Here is a 22594-nt window from a genome sequence, read left to right as displayed (position 1 = left end):
CAGGCTTGCCTTGAACTCACAGAGAATCTGCCTGCCTCTGCCTCCTGAGTGCTTGGGATTAAAGGCTTGTGCCACCACTGCCCACAAGGTTGCATTTGTGTGATAAAGAAAAACATTGTTTCTTTATGCTGTAACATAATAAAATGTACACTAGAATATAAATGATACATTGTAACAAGCATTTGTATAGCCAGGATTCAAGTTCAGACTGCTTTAGAGCTAGTGTGTCTTGTTCTATAAATTTTGTTTGGGGTTGTTTTTGAGACAAGGTCTCCTTAGAGCTGGGAATATGGCTCAGTGAGAGAGTACTTGCCTCACATGTGCAAAGAAAGACCTGAGTGTGACTGAGTCAGGGTCTCCTTTCTATAGTCCCAGTTGGCCTTGAATTTGCAATCTTCCTGTTTTGACCTATGGCAGGTTTTTTTGTTGTTATTTGTTTGTTGTCTTGCATTTTTGTTGTTGTAAAATGATTTATTTTTAATTACGTATATGCATTTGTATCTGTGTGTGGGTTTGTGTACATGCATATAGGTGTCCTCGGAGGCAAGAGGTGTCAGATCCCCAGGTGATTGTAAGCCACCCACCATTGGTGCTGAGGAACCAAACTTAGGTCCTCTGTCAGAGCTCTTAAGTGATGTGCCATCTTTCCAACCTGATTTTATTTGTTTGCTTGCTTACTTGTTTGTTTTGAGACAGTGTCTCACAATGTAACTCAGGCTCGCCTAGAACTCCTGACTTCAGCCTTCCTAGTGCTGGGATTACAGACATGAACTACCGTACTTGGCTGTAGTCTATTTAACTGTTATCTCATACTACCATATACTATATACTATATACATAATGTTGTCTTAGTCATTGTTTTATTGTTGTGAAGAGACACTATGACCAAGGCAACTCATAAAAAGAAAGCATTTAATTGGGGGCTTGCTTATAATTTTAGAGGTTTAGTCCATTATCTTCATGGTAGGGAACATGGCAGCATGGTGCTGGAGAAATGGTTAGGAGCTACATCTTGATCCATAGGCAGAGAGAGATTGGGCCTAGCATGGCCTTTTGAAAACTCAAAGCCAGATGGGCATTGGTGGCCCATGCCTTTAATTTCAGCACTTAGGAGGCAGAGGCAGACAGAGCTCTTGAGTTCAAGGCCAGCCTTGTCTACAAAGGGAGATCCAGGACAGCCAGGGCGACACAAAGAAGCCCAGTCTCAGAAAAAAAGAAAGAGAGAAAGCTCAAAGCCCATCCCCAGTGATAGATTTCGTCCAACAAAGTCCCACCTAATCAAATAAGGACACACCCCTTAATCCTTCTAATCTCTTCAAATAGTGCCACTCCCTAGTGACCAGGCATTCAAATATATTAGCCTCTTGGGGCCATTCTCATTCAGACCTCCACATATATTCTATGTTACTCCATCTCAGTGGTAATTTCTCAAATTATAGACAATGAAAACAATCATAAATTTAGAACGGATGCAAAAACTTCCATTACAGTTTAGAAGGATACTTGTTGATTCAATAAAATGAACAATAGGAAACCATCGTAACACTCATTCCAGCTACTTGTAAGACCAACAGATAAGGAAGGAGGCTGGGCATAGTAGTGCACATCCGCAATCCCAGCACTCAAGAGGTAGGAGTTTAGCTGGGCTGTATTGTGAGTTCCAGGCCAGCCTGAATTACATGAGACCCTGACTCAAAAAACAATGGCCAGGTGTGGTGGTAAACACCTGCAACCCAGCACTTGGAGGCCGAGGCAGACCTTGTCTCAAGCAAACAAAAATCTGGAAACCAGAAGGCATCTTCCAAAGGGAATGGAAATAACCTGCCTAAGGTACAGACTTGTGGTTGGATCCTGTCTGTATTCAGGCTGCTCATTGACTGTTTGAATCCCTTTACCTCTTTGGGGGAGGTCATTTTATTTGTTTATTTGTGGGATTTTTTTTTATTCTGAGCAAGGTTTCTCTGTGTAGCCCTGGCTGTCCTGGAACTCACTCTGTAGACCAGGCTGGCCTCAAACTCACAGAGAGCCACCTGCCTCTGCCTCCCAAGTGCCGGGATTAAAAGCGTGCTCCATTGCCACCTGGCTGGGAGTCATTTTAAAGTTGATGTTTTAAAAGATATCTGTGAATATATGCCACATGGGTGTGTCCCCCAAAGCCAGAAGAAGGGGTCAGATTTCCTTCTGTTGGAGTTGGAGTTACAGGACATCATTGTAAGCCACCTGCCATGAGTGCTGGCAACCCACTTTTCTGCAGGCCCAGGAAGCTCTCCACGGAGTTCTCCTTCCAGCCCCTCAAGTCTTGTAAAAGTTATTATGGGCTGGGCTTGACTGCTGAGAGCACTGGCTGCATTCCCAACACCCACATTGCTCCTCACAACCATCTGTAACTCCAGTCCCAGGGCAGCTGACACCCTCTTGTGGCCTCTGAGGGCACCAGGCACTCTTGGTACATGGATATATGTGTAGGCGAAACACCCATAAGCATAAAATAAGAATAATTTTGTGCATGTGTGTGCTGTGTGTACACATGTGGAAGTCAGAGGACAGTTTATGGAATGTTTTCTCACATTCATGTGGGTTCTGCGGGTCAAATTTAGATAGTCAGGCTTGGGTAGCAAGCCCTTTACCTTTTAAGCTCTCCTGCCAACCCATTTTGGGGTCATTTTTACTATGTGCTGAGAATGTTTGAGGCTGCTCTTAAAATTAAGGTGGCCCAGAGCCAGGTCTGCCATTCATGCTTATAATAGCAGCAGTCAGGAGGCTGAGGCAGAGAGCTACCCTTAGTTTGAAGGTATCTAGTAAGATCTTGTCTAAAACAAGACCCTATGAGTTAGTCAGAGGACTCTGGAAGATGTGGCATACATATATATTAAGTGACTAAAAATTCTGGTTTTCTTAGGGGGTGATGAGATGGCTTAGCAGGTAAAGGCAATGTGAATTTGAACCGTGGACTTCAAGAGGTAGAAAAAGAAAACCAACAATCATAGGTTGTCCTCCACATACACCTCTTTTCCCCCTGAATTAAATTTTTAAAAGACAACATTCGGGGAGTTAATTTCTAAAGCGGCAAGACCAAAGAAAACTCAACAGGTTAAATGTTTGCCCTTCCAGAGAAAATGCTCTAGGTGGGAGAAATGGGGTCACAGCCCCTTAAAGAAGACGATGTCTTCCCTCCTGGGATAAAACTATGACTTGCTACCAAGTATTTAAATTTGATTCTTTCTGTAGATTGCTGCTAAAATTGATTCAATTCCTCACTTGAATAATTCCACACCCTTGGTGGACCCCTCGGTGTACGGATATGGAGTACAGAAACGGCCCCTGGATGATGGAGGTAAGTTGCTGTAAACGGCTCACCTTTTTGATGGCAGTGAACCTGCCGGTTATTTTGAGTCTGTCAGCCATTTCTGAGCAGTTCTCCAGCATCACACTCTTAGAGGATGCTGAAGAGGAAGTAGTTAGGATGATTTTTCTTAGCAATTGGCTGGCATTTGAGTTCCTATTTGCCTTGATAATACAGGAATCTTTTCAGCTGGGCTCCACGGTAAAGACTTGGCCTCAGCGTCCACTTGGAAGTAATTTGACCCATTTGAGAATTGTGTTTGATTTAGTTCTCAGTCCCTCTGGCACTTGCATGGGAATTGAAGTTAGTACTTTTGTGAAATCCTAAGATTTGGTGCAAGTCCTGGGGAAACTGTAGTTAGCTGACCTCTAAGAAAGGACAGATTGGTGACCTTTCCAGTCCCTGCCAGCTTTCACCATTTCCATTTGTGTCTGGCATGGTTTGTTGTTGAATTTTTTTTTCAAAATCAGCATGTACTATTTATATGCACTACTGGATTCCATGATGACATTTTTAGATATGCATGTTACATACTTGGACCATTCTCCCTTCTGTCGCCCTCTCCCATCCCTGATCCGTCATCTTCCCTAATAGTCTCCATATACTTTCATGTGTGACAGGCTCTTTGTAGAAGCATCCATTTTCATTCATTCATTTATTAGTTTGTTGATTTCTATTTCCAACTCCATCTCTAAAGGAATTTGGGGACACTCAGAGTACCTGTCACCAGTGCTCCAGCCTTGTGTTGTCACAGAGTTCACACTGGCTTTGTCCCTCCTGCTTGGGAGCACACTGAGGGTGGGAAGTGAACAGAGTTTCACATGGGTCTGCATATAGCTGGGGAGACGGTGTCTTTTCTTCTTACCTTCCTGTTGCTCTGGGTACATAGCCAGTTGTGTATAGACGCTTCTGTGATATGTTGTTAAGAGGAAAAACCACCAAGGTTTAGAATTGTATGTGTTGTGTAATCTCCTTTTCAAAAGAGTGTGTGGTTTTTGTTTGTTTGGGACAGGTTCTTTCTACATAGCTCTTGGCTGGCCAAGAACTCACTATGCAGACTGGGCTGGCCTTGAACTCAGAGGTGTACTTGCCTCTGCCTATTGAGTCTTGAGATTAAAGGCATAAGCGACTATGCCTGACTTGAGTGTTTGTTTGTTTGTTTGTTTGTTTGTTTGTTTTGGCTTTCTTAAGACAGGGTTTCTCTGTAACAGCCCTGGCTATCCTGGAACTCACTCTGTAGACCAGGCTGGCCTCGAACTCACAGAGATCTGCTTGCCTCTGTCTCCTGAATGCTGAGATTAAAGGTGTGTGCCTGGCAAGATTTTGTTTTGTTTTGTTTTGTTTTTCGAGACAGAGTTTGTGTGTGTAGTTTTGGTGCCTGTCTTGAATCTCACAGATTCACCTGGCAGATTTTTTTTTTTTTCTAAAGAATAATTGGATTCTGAGTATAAGGGACAATAAGGATTTTGAGAGTGAAATTTCTTGTCTATTTAAAAAAATTATTCATGGCCGGGCGGTGGTGGCGCACGCCTTTAATCCCAGCACTCAGGAGGCAGAGCCAGGCGGATCTCTGTGAGTTCGAGGCCAGCCTGGGCTACCAAGTGAGTCCCAGGAAAGGCGCAAAGCTACACAGAGAAACCTTGTCTCGAAAAACCAAAAAAAAAAAAAAAAAAAAAAAAAAATTATTCATGGACTTTGGAGATAGTTCAGCACCTGAGTTCAATTCATGGAAGGAGAGAACTGATTGCCACAATTTGTCCTCTGAACTCCACAATGCATCTGTGCATGCATGCATACAAAATACATTAAAAAAAAAACAATCACAAGATGGGCAGTGGTGCTGCATGCCTTTAATTCCAGTACTTGGGAGGCAGAGGAAGGTGGATCTCTGTGAGTTCGAGGCCAGCCTGGTCTACAGAGTGAATTCAGGACAGCCAGGACTGTTACACAGAGAAATTCTGTCTCAAAAAACATCAACAAAAAAAAACCCAAACTGTTTGTGATCTCATACAGAAATTCACCTCAAGGTTGTCAAAATGCAGGTAACCGTTTAAATTGCTGCTGCTAAGTGTACCCTATGGTCTCTCGGTTTTTGTAGAGTGATTTCTTAGACCTAGTATGGTTGAGTGTGCTAAGGGCAGTTTTGCACAAGTGAGGAGCAGTGACTCAGAGAAATCTCTTTCTCTTTCCAGGGCCTTGCGCTTTGTTTGTTCCTGCAGGACGTCAATATAGAAATAAAATGGAGTTGTCTGGCTCTGAGCACAGGTCTTCTTAATGGATGGTATCTTTCTAGTGTAGTGTTCCCAGAAATCACGATCAATCACTTTACAGTTTACCCAGTCCTGTCGAGCAATTCAGCCTGTAGATTCGAAGTGTGAAAAGTTGGGCCATGCTGTCTTTTGCATAGGGTATACCTAAATATTTGTTAGTAAAACCCTCTGGCACTTTTAAGATATTTTTCTCGATGAGCAGTGGTAGCACACGCCTTTTATCCCAGCACTCGGGAAGCAGAAGTAGGCGGATCTCAGTGAGTTCCAGGCCAGCCTGGTCTACAGTAATTTCCAGGACAGCCAGGGTTACACAGAGAAACCCTGTCTCAGACCCCCCTCCCCCCAAAAAAAGATGTTTTTATCCTGTTTGAAAGAAATCAGTAAAACATTCTGAATTTATCGATAAAAAGCACAGAATAACAAGCAGATATGGGTGCCAGAGACAACACTCTGAAGGGAACACCAGAATCTCACCTAAAATCCCAAGTCCTTGTTATAATGCATGCATTTTTACTTCTTTTCTTTTGTTGCTTTGGTTTGAATTATGAGACAGGGTCTCACTGTGGAGCCCTGGCTGTCCTGGAAACTCAGAGAGATCCACCTGCCTTTGCCTCCTGAGTGCTGAGATCAAAGGGAAGTGCTACCGTGCCCACTTTAAGGATAGCATACACTGGCCTCCAAACTGTCATATAAGCCAGGGTGAAGTCTTTCCTAACCCCGCTGTCTCTACTTCCCAAGGACTGGGACTACAGACTCTACTACCGTGTCTGCCTTGTTACCTCTTTTTGAAATACACACTCTGTGTCTGTCTGTCCTTAAAGACAGACAGCTCCTCAGTATAGCTTCCTTTCCTTTCCGCGGTGTGCTTTCGTAGTGAGAGAGTACCAGGGAGAGTGCAGCTGCATGCTGCTGGGTCTCCCGGATCTCTGCACACTTGTCTCATGGCGACCCACTGTACTGGAGGAAGCAGACATTACCCTCAGGCACTCTGCACTGTGCAGCACATTTTGATCAAGTAAACCTCTTTGTTAAATACCTTATGAAAATTGTTTCTTTCCTCCTGCTCTCCAAGTTTGGAATTTGGGTTTTCTGTTGAACAGAGGAGGAACCCTGGAAATGGGGCCTAGTTTCGGCCTCAGCATCGTCTTCTCCCTCCCTGGCCACTGGGAGTAAGGTCACTGGGCCAGAATCAGGGGAGCTGTGTTCTGTGGAGGAGAGAGCTAAGCAGATGCAGGGCAGTGCTGCCTTGAGAAGTGTCCTGTATGGAAAGGAACAAGTCAGTGGCACCCTAGGCAGTTGTGAGCACTCCCTCAGATGGCTTCTTTTTGTTTGTTTCTTAATGATTTTTTAAAAAAAATTTACATCCATTGGTGTTTTGCCTGCATGTATATGTGTATGAGGGTGTCAGATCCCCTGGAACTGGAGTCCACTGACAGTTTTAAACTGCCATGTGGATGCTGGGATTGAACCTGGGTCCTCTGGAAGATCAGCCAGTGCTCGTAGCCTCTGAACCAACTCTCCAGTCCCTGAGATGGCTTCTCTAGCCTCTTAGTCCTGCAGGAGGACAGCAGCTCAGCTCACCAGGCCTGCTCAGTGCTCTTCCCCAGCCTTTTAGTCTCCTTCAGACAGAGGCAGGAGTCAGGCTCATCATGTAGCTCAAGCAGTTATACTCATCACTCTTTTTATAGTCTGTCTGGTATACTTGTGGTTGTGTGCAGAGGTCAGAGGACTCTCCTTACACTTGTTTGTGGGTTCCATGTGTCAAATTCAGGTCATCAGGCTTTATGGCAAGCGCTTTTACCCACAGAACCGTCTCAATGAACCATGGTCCCAGACTCTCAAACCCTTCACCTCTGAATGCCGATATCCACATGTTCTCCATCTTTGGGGATACACCTTTGACATTGCATCAGTTTGGAAATCCTTGCTCTCAACTGTAGTGCTTTCCTGTCAGACTTTTGTACATGCTGAGGTGTACAGCTCCCAGAGCTGTCTGGCTTGTTAAGGTTCTCTCCTATGCTCTAGATCCTCCTGGCCTGGCTGTCCACCTCTGCTTTTGCAGCAGCCTGATTAACTGCTGCTTCTCTGTTCTGTCTATATCTAGACCCCCAGCCTCGGCCCGTGCTTTCCTACGTGGTGTTAGATTGCTAGGTTGATGTGACTTCCTTCTAGAAATAGTCTTCATCCAGGCTTAGCCCCTAGTGTTGGGGAGCTGGATGAGTTGTAGTCAGTGACAGCTCTGTCATGAGACTATCCATGAGGGCTGTAGCAAGATGTTTTTTAGAGCTGAGACTGTAGCTCAGTAGTAGATAGAGCTAGGCTGAGGCCCTAAATTCAATCCTCAGGACTGCCACAAATAAGAAAGGAAGTGCTTTTACTTTTAAAACTATCACTCATGAATGAGTTAAATCCTGTTTCCATCAGAACTAGTTAGTATACACCTTAAAAAACACACAAAACTGAAATAAAGGCTTATGAAATATAAACCTTCACTATGTGGTAAATTGAGTCTTAAGAAATCTTGGCCCCCATATTTATCATGGGAGGAAGGCTTAGTACTGTGCTGATGGCCTCAGAGCACTACTGTTCACTCACTGTTACTTTGTTGCTTCCGGGTCAGGCCTTGGCTTTAAGGGTGTTCTGGTGGAGGGGTACAGGTTTTGATTCATCTTGATCCTCCAGTTGAGTTAGTGTACACTGGACCCTTATGCACCCAAATGGCCTGATGTGGTGGCTGAGGAGTAACAGAAATAATATTACAGGAGGAGGGTGCAGCTCAGTGGTCGTATACTGGCCTAGTGTGCAGTAAAGTCTGGGTTCCATCCTCAGCACCTCCTAAACAATGATCCAAAAGTGCCCGGATAATGGCAGAGCTACGTGCAGAGCCCATGTGGATCCAGGCAACTGGAGTGAGTGTGCAGGTGTCCTGTGCTCTGCCTTAGAAGGCTGCTAATGACAGCAGCTCCCTGGTAGTGGGGAAAGCAGGTGTGGCAGGGGCAGTGCCACGTGTAGCTGCTGCTGCTGGTCTTTTCTGCTCAGGAGCAAGCAGGAGTGACATTGAAACAAACTTGAACTTGCACTTCTTTATGATGGCTTCAGACTCCTGATTCTTTCTTTACCTCCTAAGTGAACTCATTGTCATTTCCTATTTTGTTTGAGGATTGCAGACCAGTTTGTTCCAGTCTGCAGTGCATACAGGCTATAACCCTCAAAGCTGCTAGGAGGAAGAAGAAAGCACCCTGCCTTTTTAGTTAGGGTCCAGAAAAAAAATAACATATTCCATGGAAGTTGGAAAGCAGTTGCATGGAGTGTGAGAGTGTCTTCAGAAAAAGAATGAGAAAGCTGAGGATCAGGACAGGCATGCTCAGGATTTGGTCAGTAGCCAAAGAAGGGATTGAGGGCTGAGCAGAACCTACACCTGCTGATTTAGGACTCAGGAAAGAAGGCAGGTTTAGTAGTGAGGAACACCCTCAAGCAGTTGCCTGTTTTTTCTTTGTTGAGAGTATCACCAAGTACACAGGCTAGCCTGGAACCCTCAGTCCTCCTGTCTCTACCTCCCTTCTCTCAGTTCTCAAAAATAAGTAATTGGAGGCCGGGCAGTGGTGGCACACACCTTTAATCCCAGCACTCAGGAAGCAGAGGCAGGCAGAGCTCTGTGAGTTGAAGGCCAGCCTGGTCTACAGAGCGAGTTCCAGAACATGCTCCAAAGCTACACAGAGAAACCCGGTCTCAAAAAAAAACCAAACAAAAAACCAAACCAAAAAAAAAAAAAAAAAATGGAGGCCAGGTGGTGGTAGAACACACCTTTAATTCCAGGACTAGGGAGGCAGGGGCAGGTGAATCTCTGTGAGTTCAAAATCTGCCTGGTCTACAGAGAGAGTTCTAGGACAGCCAGGACTATACAGAGAGACCCTGTCTCAAAAAACAAGGCAAACAAAAAAAATAATTGGCAAAATTAGTAATGGATCACTTGCCCTAAAGGCCCTTCAGCAAAGGAGCACTCTGTGGTCTGGGACAGGAGCTGCTGTATAGGACACAGGAAGCCTTTATGTCCCCCTCAGCCACCTGGGTATCACTGACCTTAACTGAGACCAGGAAAGGGCCAATTATATTCAGAAGTGGGGGGGGGGGGGCGCTTGGGTTTCGGGGGAGTGTTGAGACTGAAGAGGAGGACTGGGGAGATGGCTCGGGGTAAAGCACTTGTGTGAGAGCATGACAGCCCCAAGGTCTTGTCCCCAGAGTTCATATAAATCAGTGTGCAGGGGCTGGAGAGATGGCTCAGAGGTTAAGAGCACTGGCTGCTCTTCCAGAGGTCCTGAGTTCAATTCCCAGCAACCATATGGTGGCTCACAACCATCTGTAATGAGATCTGGTGCCCTCTTCTGGCCTGCAGGCATACATGCAGGCAGGACACTATATACATAATAAATAAATAAATCTTTAAAAAAAAAAATAAAATAAAATAAAATAAAATAAAATAAATCAGTGTGCAGTGTCTGCAATCCCAGCACTCCTCGGGAGCTTCGAGCCTGTTAGCTTGGAGTGTGCAGCAGTGACCTGAACTTCCATGAAGCCTGCACTACACATGAAGGTGCTCTTGGACACAAATCCAGACTTAAAACAAGAATCTGAAGAGGAAATTGGTTTTGTTGTTGCTGAGCATAAAAATCCTGCCCTTTTTCTCCCTGCTGGAGCTGCACTCTGGTATCTACCCAAGCACCTGGTGTCTGGGGGGCAGGGGCAGATGATTATTAAAGTTGCAGCTTCTTAGAAAGTTGGGCTAATTGGCCAGTGATACTTTGCTAGCATTTCTTTGCAATGAACAAAAACAAGGTAATTTTTTTTCCCTCATGAGAAAGAATATGTTTGGCCCTATACTTTTTTTTTTTTTAAAGATTATTGCTGAAATTTTGCAGAGTGTTACTCCTCAGAAGTAATTTTTTATATTGTCAGCTGCCGCATATCTGAAAAGTTCATTCTCCCTCAACATCCCAGGCAGTTTCCATTGTTTGGTGTGGAGGGTCAGTGAGAACCACCCTGTGAGTGCAGGTATGCTGGAATTGAGCTAAGGGGACTCAGGAAGTGAGATGCTTCCTTAGTGTAACCCTCCCACCAGGAGGACAGGGGGACCCAAGAGGAGCATTGTAGTTGCATGCACAGTACCCAGTGTCCTTTCTGTTGGTTCCATTTTTAGGCACCCAATAAGATAGATGCATGGAGCCACACATGTGTACCATGTGTTGTGCTTGCATGGAGAGAGGGGAGAATTTGGGCTTCTCAGCCTGCCTGAGGCCCAATACTGACTTGGTGGAATCTGGTTTTGTCCTTTGGTGTCATGGCCCTTGAAGGCTGTGTATTTAGTAGTGATGGTGTGTGCAGTTTGGTTCCAGTGTTCGGTTCTGAGTGTCTGGGAGACAGAACTATGCCATGTGCATGGCCAGTGACGTGTACCTTGCCATCAAAAAGGAATTTCTGTTGCCGTGAACACAGGCTGTCATTGAATGGTGTTGAACAGAAAGCCTTGAGTGTTTCGGTGAGTTTCACAGGGTTCTTTGTGGCCAAGTTGCCCTTTGCTGTGTTCCTGTGGCTTCTCTGAGCCAGGGGGCTGCAGTCTGCCGAGCTTCTCTCACTGAGGCCTGCATTCACTTGCGGGTGTTTAGTTCTTCCTGTATTCAGTGGACTCTTCATCCTCTAATAGAGGATTCTGATGGAAATTGAGGAAGCTAAACTTTCTTTTGAGACAGGGTTCAGTATAACCCAGGCTGCCTTGAAATCTGTGTGTGTGACTAAGGCTGGCTCAACCTCTTGAGTGCTGGAATTACAGGGTAGAACTGCTGTGCAGCCCCACAAGCCTCTGCCCTTGCCCTTCTCTTTGGCATTTTGTTTTGTCCCCTCGGTGGTGGACAGTTTTTGGGCAAAGCCCATGATGGGGATTCCTCTGCTAAGCTGGAGAGTGTCCAGTTTTCATGCGAATGGGAATCGAGCACTGGGGAAGGGCAAAGAAAGTTCTAGGAGTCGATTAAAAACAACTCTCTTCCCCTGAGATGAGCGATTAGCAGTGTACAGTGTCTCTGCTTTGGCTGCAGACTGTCAGCTTGCTATTGATCCAGATGGAATAGAGTATTTTTTCTGGATCAATAGCTTCGGTGAACTCAGTAGTTTACTTTGGGCTATATTGTTCCTCTGCTTTCTCTCCGTTGAGGGTGCCATGGTCTGGTTCGCTTTTGTTGGTCTCTTCACGGACCTCTACTGTCCAGGGGATGGCAGGGGAACTGGACAGGAAACAGCAGTTGGCCTTCTCACTTTCCCAGACATTCGTGTGGCTGATGCTTTCCCGCTTTCCCCAGAGACATATTTTTGAATGCTCTTTTAGCATCTCGAAAGGTCCATTCAGTTCTTGAGTTTATAGTCTCCCTTTGTCCACTGACTGTATTTCTTGAACTGCATTTTCCAGAAGAGAAACAGCACAGAGCCATTTCTGCTGATGGCTGGTGAAGGAGGGTACATCAATAGCTGAGAGACAGAAAGTAGACCAGGGGGCCTGGCAGAGCCACGCTGGAAATGCGGTTTGCAGAGTCTGTTCTAAAGTGAGAGCCTGTTGGCTCAGCTCTGGGAAATGGACTAGAGACGCTGCTGCAGGAGTAGGATCCTGGTCCTTTCTGGTGCTGTACTGGGTGAGGTGGGGGGTTACAGAACAGGGACATATGTGCGTGTTCTTAGTGACTGCAGCTGCCATGGAGCAGTCCTCAGCAGTGCTTCCAAGGAGATGAATCTTCTCATTTGGTTTTAAAAGAGTAGGAAGGACCCGGTGTATCTACGTTGGGTTTGGATGCCAAGCAGGAGGGAGTGGGCAGGATTTAGACAGACAGGCTTCCTTCCTAGGCCTCTCAGCATGTGGACACACAGATCAATTTCTTATCCTTCGTTCAGCTGGACACTGGGATAGAGACTGTTGAACAAGACGTCCCCTCCTGTTTCATATCACATAACGCATTCATTTCAGCCACTGAGCCTAAATTACTGTTTGCTTTCTTTCTGTCTCCCGCCCACCCCTGAACAGTAAGAATGCGGGTAAGGATGAAGTTAGTTTATCCGTGCTAATGCTTTGATTTTTCTTTTCTCTTTCTCTTTGCCACAGTAGGTAACCAGTTAGGGGCCTTGGTACATCAAAGGTAAGCAGTGGGTTATGTTTTATTATTTATTGATCATTTCTAATTGTTTATTGATCCACCATCTGCACTGGAGTGTTAGCAAGTCAGAGGTTGGGAGTGTGGGAAGCCAGGGGCTAGATTTCCTTAAGACCCATGGTTTCTGCCAGCCCTCTCCAAAACAGTGTCGGCCAGAGGAGCAGACTGACATGAGGCACTAAGCCAGCCCCTGTTGGGCCTCAAGAGACTCTCACAATGGTGGAGTTGCTCTCTTCCACTGTAGATTAAATTTGAAAGGAGGGAGTGCATTGTCCTGCTGGTTCTGTGAATCTCCCAGTGCCTCAGGATCTTCAGCCTCTTCACAGAAGAAGAATGCAGTTCTTGGGTGAACAGAGTGTATGGGGCTTCAGAAGCAGGATGTGCCTGGGATTGGGGATTTGTTGAACAATGTTTAGTTTCTTAGTGCCTTAGTGCCTTAGTTTCTTCTCTCCCTCTTCCCCCATAGCCTTCCATTAAGTTGAGGATTTAGAGACAAAGACCCTAGGCTTTAAAAGAGCCCATCTGTAAGATAAGAGCATCTGGTCATAACATCACCTACAGGAAGGGGAAAGTGCCCAGGAAACTATGCTGCTTCTCCTCTGCAGACTGTGACTGTCAGTTGTGTCCTTAATCTGCACTGCCGGTGACACAATTCTGCCCTCCATGTTCTACGTGAATGCTGGGGGTTTCTAAACATCACTAAGAGTCAGTTAAATGGAAGGTTTAGCCTGATTTTCTTGTTTGCATTGTATTCACGTGAGGTTGTTAGTATGAAATGCTGATGAGCATTTCCTGTTAAACTGTAATTAACATGTTTCTTTTCCAGAATGCCTATTCTTAGTGCCTTAGACCAGTTTCAGCCTTGCCTTCAGAAGAGAGCCTTTGAACTGGGTGTGGTGTCGTAGGACTGTCACTGTACTTGTGAGGCATAGATGGGATGTCTTTGAGTCCAAGGCTAGCCTGGTCTGACATAGGAAGTTCCAGGGCAGCTAGAGGTACATCGAGGGGAGTTAGAGATTGATTGCCAGTGTTATTTATGAGAGCTGAGGGATTGCCCAGCCCTGTGGTATTCTCTATTGTGTGTGTTGTTTTAGGGATCTTGGTGGGATTGCTTTTGTTCTTGGTGCTGGGGATGAGTTAGGACTGCCAGCAAGCATGCTAGGTGAGCACCCCATACAGGGTGTCCCACTGTGCTAGTGTAGAAGGCACTCTAGCCAGTTCCTGTGGACAGCCTGTGCTACATAAGCAGGCACAGTGCTCAGCCCTATGTACAAGATGTCACAGCCTTGACAGATGTGCTGAAGCACATCCTGACGGGCCTGGTCTCTTTGCCAGGGGGTGTTAGGTCTTGAGGACTGTGGGATGCCAGGGGGTGTTAGGTCTTGAGGGCTGTGGGATGCCAGGGGGTGTTAGGTCTTGAGGGCTGTGGGATGCCAGGTGGTATTAGGCCATGAGGGCTCTGCGATTCTGGGGAGTGTTAGGCCTTGAGGGCTGTGGGATGCCAGAAATTGGCCCCATTAGGATTGGGTGAATGCTTGTATTGCTTGAGACGGGAGAGAAATGAGGAAAGGTCCCCATGTACACAGGCTGAGGTGGCTCCTGTCACAGTGATGTGATGACAGTGCTGTTTATGCTGTTAGATTTCTTCTAAGTGCTGCACTCCCCTGAAAACATGACTGTATTCGATCCTTTCCATGATGGGTAAAAATCCAGCTGTGTGGGAGATGCTTATCAATGTATGCTTTTTTTTATATATAAACTACTTGTATTTAGCATACCCTAAGGTAAATGTTTAGATTTAATTGCTTTCCAGGGTGCTGGGCAATTGGATATTGTCCACAATACACTGCATGCTACATTTTAAAGTTTGTTTGAAAGAGCCAGTGGAGTCTTTTTTTTTTGTTTTTGAAGGCACCTGATGGACAGGATCATATTTAACAAGAGTCTCTCACAGCATGAGTGAGGCGATTATACTGGCCTGGCCAACACTGATTAGGCTATGCGGGGTGCTTGTTTTCGTGGGCATATACCACCTTAGAAGACGTAGGTATATTGGAGGGGGGCTAGGAAACAAAGAGATCAGGAAATCCAAAAAGTTGTCTCTGTTTTAATCTAGAGGGCACACTCTAATAGGTGTCTGAACCTCTTTCTAAACCCTAGCAGATCTTTAACTGTCCTGGGGTTGACAGCCCATCTGTTAGGCCCTCCTATAAGAGCACAGCTGTATGTAGAACAGGCAGCTAAGGAAGGAGTTGGTTTAAGGATCAGGATGTTTTTCTTCTGACTAGAGGGGGAGAAGCTTTGGTGTTCTTGAGGCATGCTTGACCAAAGAGGCATGGAAATGACACTCTCTGAGTGCCTGGGAAGGGCCAAATCAGCATGATTTGTTGTAAGCTTTTATCTTGGGGATCTAAGGTGGTTGCAGAATTTTGAATTCTGACTTTTTCTTAAAAATCATTGTTTTTAGGGCAGTAATAACAGAAGAATTCAAAGTGCCTGATAAAATGGTTGGATTTAGTAAGTATCTGCATTGTCTTTTCCCTTAATCCTGGTCTGTTATCATCTCTTATGAGCATGTTGCCTGTGGGAGTGTGTCGGGCACTGGAGTCAATAGAGTCAGAGCATTTGTGCCTGGCCACCCCTAGCTAAGGTCACCTCAGCTAAGGTACCATTACCTGCTGATCTCACATGTAGCTTCTGCTGCTGTGATGCCCAGGAGTTGATGGGCTCCCCAGAGATCAGCTTCCAGTGAGTTGGGAGCAGAGTATTAAATGTCTGTTGGGTTAATTAAGCTATCCGCATGATTAAGTGTGGAAGGGGAGGTACTTTCTGACCCTGCTCATTTTGTTGCAGTTATTGGCAGGGGAGGTGAGCAGATTTCACGAATTCAAGCAGAATCTGGTTGCAAAATTCAGATTGCCTCAGGTAAGGGCTGTTTTTCTCATAGATTTCTTTAGTAGAAATCAGTGTTCCACACATTTTCCAGATTCGGTGTCTTTCCTTTTTTGGTAGAGGCTAGGGTAAGTATATGTGGTTGCCGTCTGTTTTACACTTGTGGAGTTGGACCCCACCTGAGCACCAGAGCAGAAGCCAGCCTGGAGATGAGGTTCTCTCCTGCCTTTTAGGGCAACACTCAACTCTGGCCAGCATGGCCTCTTCTGATACCTGCCGGCTGGGCTAGTACCTATGTTTTCTGCACCAGAATGTGATGCCAGGCATGGTGGGGCCTGCACCCAGCTTCCCTGTACAACCACCCTTCCACTTTGTGGAGAGAGGACAGCGGGGGTCCTAGCTAATTGAGTGTCTATCAGACACCTTTCAGGACCTCTCACAACACGGTCAGTGTTGATCATGCGATGTTGAAAGACACAGATTGAAGAAGAGTTTTTATTTTATTTGTAGTTTTATTATGTCATCTGAGTGTGTCTTCTTTCTGTTTGAGAGGAAGGGTCTGGAAACATTGTGGTAGAAGCTGTTTGTCATTTATAAGATACTCACTGCCATATCTTGAAGGCAGTAATTGCTGTTAGCTATTGTTAGCTATTGAGAATTTTGTTCGCTCGTTTTTTCCAGTGCGGGGGACTGCAAACAGAGCCTCACATAGGCTAGGACAATGCTATGTCCCCAGTTCCCTCCTTCCACTTTTTGAGGACGGATTTTTTTAAGGAGTTTTTAGGGTCAGTCTAAAACATGTGGGTGTTGGAAACAAAGATTTTCCTCTGTGTCAAATGGTCCAGGACCTATGCTGCATCCCTGCTGCCAATTTCTTGGGCTATGGATACAGTAGCTGCTCTAATTCTGATGTGCTTATGAAGTCCTTACTAGCACCCCTCAGAGCAGTCTGCAGACCTGTGTCCATGAGACCGCTCTGCAGACATAGCGAGGGAAGCAGAATGAAGTGACTCAGATGCTACAGAGCATCTGGGCAGGTCAGAGTGAGTAGAGCTTGGTAATTAGGACCAACTCTCAGAGCTCTGCCGTGTCCTCCTGGCTCCCCTGTGGGGCTCAGTCTCTACATTGAGAACTAAAGTTCTGTTCCCCAGCAAAGCCAACTGGTCTTTTTGGGAGACTGTGCTTCGGTGGGGGTGGTGTAGGAACCAGCCCCAGAGAGATAGTCTATACACAGAGGCAAAGGCACACGGTTGCCTGCTGCCCACCAACACACCTCATCTTCTTGATTCTTCTTATAGAGAGTTCTGGGATTCCAGAGAGGCCCTGTGTACTTACCGGAACCCCAGAAAGTATTGAGTAAGTTTGTTTTATTTACTTTTTCCTTTTACTCTTCTTCCTCCTTCCCCAAGTGAGGAGAGATGGAAGGGCAAACTGTTGCTGCAGACTGTCGGTCTGTGCTGAGTCTGCCCCACAGCACACCTCCAGTAGGAGGAAGGCCTGGGAGGGTGCCATGCCAGGAGAGCTCTTCTGTTACCTCAGACACACAAGCCTAGAATGCCTTCCAGCTGTCGTGGCCTCTCCATAAACCAGGGACTTCAGTGGACACTCATTCTGGCCAGCCACCTCCTTGTTAACACCTCCCATACCGAACAGGCCTGGGTCAGAGGAATGGATCACTGTGAGCAACAGAGAACCGGGCACCAGGACTTTTTCCTGGGCTGATTGATCTGTTTACCCTTCTGGTATTTGTGAACCAAGTGAATCCACTCTTTGTGGCCTTTGCTCCACTCACAGAGCCTTGTGAACCAGCAGATGCCTTGGCTTTGGAGGCTCTTGGCAAGAGCCCTGATAATCTGCCTTGATCTCCTATCCTGGTACATGCTTGCTCAGAGCCCTGTACCAAACACAGACTCATAACCCAAGTACCTCCTAAGGAGGGAGACCGTGCGGGCTGGAGTGGTCCGCTTCCCTCTTTGGATCTGTACAGTGGTGCTTCACTAGGGATGGGGAAGCTGAGATTATGTCTGACTCAATAGGTAGGGTTGTTTTATTGTTTCCATTTCTCAGGGAGCCTAGATGGGTTTAAATTCTCTTGTTCTGCTGTAACATTGCAAGCAGTGAACCAGAATAAATATCACTGGCAGGTGTGCATTATAGGGCAAGCTGGATGGTTTTGCTGGAGTAGCGGCATTTTTTTTCCAGCACAGGTTAATCTAGTACACTAGCAAAATACTAAAAAGCTGCTGCAGCTGAGAGCCCACAAGATGATTCTACACAAAGGCTCAAGACTGCAAAAGACGGCATGTCCTTCCTACTCTTCTAAGCGTTCCTACTTTGTATCTACCCGAGGAGTTGAGGCTTGAGAATTAAGCTTTAAGAGGAATCTTTTTCTTCAACTCATCCAGCCTGTCTGGTTGCTGAATCTGTTTCTATCAGAGGAACCAAAAAATAGATGGTGCATGATTTAAAGAATAAATTCTGCAAATAACAGCCAGGGAAGATTCTGGTGCAGAAAAGGGAATCATCCCAACATATGACATTGGTAGGCTGGGTTGTACTGTTGCCACATTGCAGAGATGAAGACAGAGAGTGGGGTGTGAAGCACAAAGTCCCTGCGGGGTGCACCAGTCAGGTGCTCCCTGGAGTACAGCTGCAGCAGGACACTGCCCCTTGTGCCCCAAAACTACACTGGAGGTGTTGTGGGCTTAACTGGAAGTCCTAAAGCAGTGTTGCTGGCCACAGGGAGACATTGGAGTTGAGGAGCTCAAGCGTGGCTACTAACCCTTGCTTTCTTCCGTCTTTCTCATCGCTCTTTCTCTCCCTCACCCTGGTTAACAAGTGTGCGGAGTGTTTCCCTGTGAGGGTCGTGCTGGGCTGGGGAACAGAGACGAACACAGGAATAGGAGGTTTCTGCCACCAGAGCTGCTGACATTGAAAGTAGGAGGCAGGACATGTAGGGATGGGGTCCGACAGCGGCCTGCTCCTTGACGCTCCACATGGAAACTGCAGTGATGTGGCACGGTGTGTGTTGCTTTTGAGTTGTAGTTCTGTAGCATGGCGAATGGTTCAGACCCCCAGGTTGTGAGGCAGGAGCTGGAGCTGGATGGAGGGCTGCCTTGACTCCTTCGTGTTTCTCCCGGCACCATCTCCCTTCCCAGAAGACCTTAAACATCCATTTAATGCTGGGTCTCTTGTGATTTTTTTTCTCCCTCCCAAAGACAAGCCAAACGGCTCCTGGGGCAGATTGTGGACCGCTGTCGGAATGGCCCTGGCTTTCACAATGACATAGATAGCAACAGCACAATCCAGGAGCTTCTCATCCCTGCATCTAAAGTGGGTCTGGTCATCGGCAAAGGAGGGGAGACAATCAAGCAGCTGCAGGTGTGTGATACCATGTGCTGAGCTGGGCTGGCCTCATGAGCAGAGCCATGGCTCCCTCCAAGCCCCTCCTCATATGGGGCAGGAGAGACACCATGGGACAGCCTGGAGTTGGGACTCTTGAAATCTGCTCCTTGTTAGCATTGATTCTGTGCTCTTAAACATACTTGTTTAGACAGACAAGGGGCACATACCTGGAATTTCAGCACCTGAGGGGCTGAGGGCAGAAGGATCAGGAGTTCAAGACCAGCCTAGGTTATATAATGAGTTTGAGGGCATCCTTGGCTTCATGAGACCCTGGCTTGGGGGAAGGGTTCATTTATAGCTAAGTATGGTGACACAGGCCTGGAGTCTCAGCACTTAGGAGGCTTGAGTGGGAAGAATGTATGTTGGAAGCTGGTTTGGGCTATGTATAGTAAGACCCTATCTCAAAAATTATATAGTCGAACAGACAACTGTAAAAACCCAGTTGTGGTGCACACCTTCCCCCAACATCCCAGCAGCACTCAGGAGGCTGAAACAGGTAGACCTCTGTGGGTTCCAGGCTACCCAGGGCTACAGTAAGAGACCTTAAACAAACAAAAAGCCCAAAAGTGCTCATTTACTTTTCAAGTACTCACGATCCTTGTCTATAGAAAGAGGAGTGACCGCCTTACTGTAGTCAGAGCTGGGGAGGTACTCATTCCCGTTTCTGTGAGTCACAATAAAGAGGCCGCTCTCAGCTGCAGAACCCTTTTATATAAACTGAGACACCTCTAGTCAAGAATGTTTGAGATTGAACATGTCCAGCTAAGGCAGTGTATATGTCCCCAGCCAAATATGCGCAGCCACACTGACCCGAGAATGGTTAGCTACTCATTTGAGTGCATGTTCTACTGAGTTCTAAGCCGACTTCAGAACTCTGGGACTTGACAGCTGTAGGTGATGGCCTGTGTGTTATACCCCAAGCCTTGTAGAAGGCCTCCTAAAACCTCGGGTAAATTGTAAAAGCTTAGGATTTGATGTCATAGAACCCACATATCAGCTGGTTAGCCCTGGACCCCTGGGTGGTTTGAGAACCCGTCTCACCGGTGCCTGGGAGGCAGCAGCACTTGGTTGCATGGTGGGCACAGGTTGTCATCAGCTCTTGATAAGCAGAACACACACTTAATGTGTAGCTCTCAGTAGGAACAGCACCCTAGAGTTCAAATACTCCAGACATGGGTAAAGAGGAGGGGCACATTGGAGTTTTGTCCCAGAGCCCGTCCAGGGGAGAAGGCATTACCTTATGGGAAGTGTGGCGTAGACTTAGGATGAACTGGCCCAGTCCTGCTTCTTGAGGCATCGTGCGTTTTCCCCATGACATTGAGGGTTGTGTGCTTGCATGTTCCCCAACAGGAGCGGACAGGTGTGAAAATGGTCATGATCCAGGATGGCCCACTGCCCACAGGAGCAGACAAGCCTCTCCGCATCACTGGAGACCCGTTTAAAGTACAGGTAAGAAGAACTTGTGGGTTAGATTTGTCTAGCCCAGTGGTTCTCATCTTCCTAATGCTGTGACCCTTTAATACAGTTCTTCATGTTCTGGCGACCCCCAACCAAAAATTATTTTCGTGGTTACTTCATAACAGTAATTTTGCTGCTGTTATAAATGGTAATGTAAATATCTGTGTTTTCTGGTGGTCTTAGGCGACCCTTATGAAAGGGTCATTCAATACCACCACCATCCAAGGGGATCTCGATCTACAGGTTGAGAATTGCTGGTCTACCCCAAGTGGTTGTTGATAGCTGGTGGTACATCTTTGGGGAAATGTGATTGAGATGTAATTTCTAGGTGGGGACAGTGCATGCGCTAGTTTTCACATTGCAGAGGATACTGGGTAACCCAGATTAAGTATACTGTTAGCCTTGCTGTGCCGTGGTCAGCTTAAATCCAGGCCAGCTGGAGGTGCAGATGAAAACAAGTGCCAGGCGTGTTTGCCCTCAGCACAGCTTCCTGGGCGGGAAAGCAGGGTTCAGCCTGTGGCTGCACACTCCCTCTGACTGGGACAGAAATGTAAGTGTCTGTGGGTATATGTTGTCAGGTTAATGCTGGTGTTCTGTTATCTGCAGCCCGTCTCCTTACTGCATCTAACCTGTCGTGCTTCTTTAAGAGCACTGGAGCTGGGCAGTGGTGGTGCACGCCATTAATCCCAGCACTCAGGAGACAGAGGCAGGCAGATCTCTGAGCCTCCAGGACAGCCAGGGCTACACAGAGAAAAACCTGTCTCGAAAAACCAAAACAAAAAGCACTGGACTTTGGCCCAGTGAAGTTGGCCAGTCCCTCCGTTTCACTCCCCTCTCCTTCAGCTGCTCTCGCTGCACAGGGTGGCACCAGTGAAAGCTAGGTGGAAGGCTGGCGGTGCTGTATGTAGCTCCTCCCTCCCTTCAGGCCAGCTGCTCCCAGTGGCCCTTCCTCCCCAGAGCTTCCAGCCTTCTTTAAAATAAGATTACTGGGTTGGGGAAATGATCTAATGGATAAAGTGATTGACTGCCTTGCAAGCAAGAATGAGGACCTGAGTTCGATCCCCAAAGAAAAGAAGCAGCTAGGTGTGGATGGCACTTGTTAATCTCAGCTCAGGGAAGTAGAGAGAGGTGGATCCTGGGAACTCTCTGGTCAGCCAGCCTGGCCTACTTGGAGACCTCAAGGCCAGTGAGAGACCCTCTCTTAAAAATCACAGTGTACAGTTCCTCCTGCCAACACAAGCCATAGATGGGTACACGATCCGATTACATCTTGTCTTTGTATCACTCAAGTTTCCAGGTGTACCCAGCCTCTGTGTCACAGCTGACACAGTGCTAGAGGTTGAACCTAGAGCTCCACACACATGTACATCCCCAGCCTCTTGGAAAGTGTCTTCTTCAGGAAAACAACCCTATTTTATTGATCTTTCTTCATAAATCTGCAGGGAAATAATTGTGATTTTAAGGTCTTCATTTCTCTTTTCCTTTTGTTTGGTTGCAGTCCTAGGCATTGAACCTGAGGTCCTAGGCAGGGTAAGCAAGCACAGAGTCAGTCCATTTGTTATTAAAAACAGGTGTGAGCAGATGCACGTACCTTTGGGAGAGGACAGTAGGGTCTGCCTCGTGCTTTCAGGTCTATGATGCCATCTTTTTTCTTTTTTCTTTCTTTCTTTTTATTTTTTTTTGAGACAGGGTTTCTCTGTAGTTTTGGTGCCTGTCCTGGATCTCTCTCTTTAGACCAGGCTGGCCTCGAACTCACGGAGATCTGCCTGGCTCTGCCTCCTGAGTGCTGGGATTAAAGGCATGCGCCGCCACCGTCACCACCGTCACCACCACCACCTGGCCTATGATGCCATCTTAATCAGAGGTCGGTACCTGCTGCAGTTCAGCTGGGCCTAGGGTGTGGCTCAGTCATATACCATGTGCCTACGATGGTGCATAGTCCTAGGTTCCACCCCTAGTAGTACTTCATGTATAAAAGCAAAGATCTAAGAGTTCTGAGGGCAGGAGCTGTGTCTGTGACCTGTGCTGCCTGTTCCTGT

The 22594-nt window shown here is 46.6% G+C and overlaps 1 protein-coding gene across 1 annotated transcript in view; it reads left to right on the top strand.

Annotated features, from left to right (window-relative positions):
* Positions 1-22594, top strand: part of Fubp3 (far upstream element binding protein 3) — a 47792-nt gene that overhangs the window by 10823 nt on the left and 14375 nt on the right. Inside the window, 7 exon segments of the mRNA XM_052723086.1 lie at positions 3229-3334; positions 12752-12785; positions 15268-15317; positions 15654-15725; positions 16991-17048; positions 18911-19073; positions 20448-20546. Coding sequence (XP_052579046.1) covers positions 3229-3334; positions 12752-12785; positions 15268-15317; positions 15654-15725; positions 16991-17048; positions 18911-19073; positions 20448-20546 — 582 coding nt within the window.

The sequence above is a fragment of the Peromyscus californicus genome, unplaced genomic scaffold, assembly GCF_007827085.1.
Source record: "Peromyscus californicus insignis strain IS unplaced genomic scaffold, ASM782708v3 Scaffold_7__1_contigs__length_154581171, whole genome shotgun sequence".
Taxonomy (NCBI): domain Eukaryota; kingdom Metazoa; phylum Chordata; class Mammalia; order Rodentia; family Cricetidae; genus Peromyscus; species Peromyscus californicus.
Note: the sequence above shows the minus strand (reverse complement) of the source record. Positions and strands in the feature narration are given on the sequence as shown.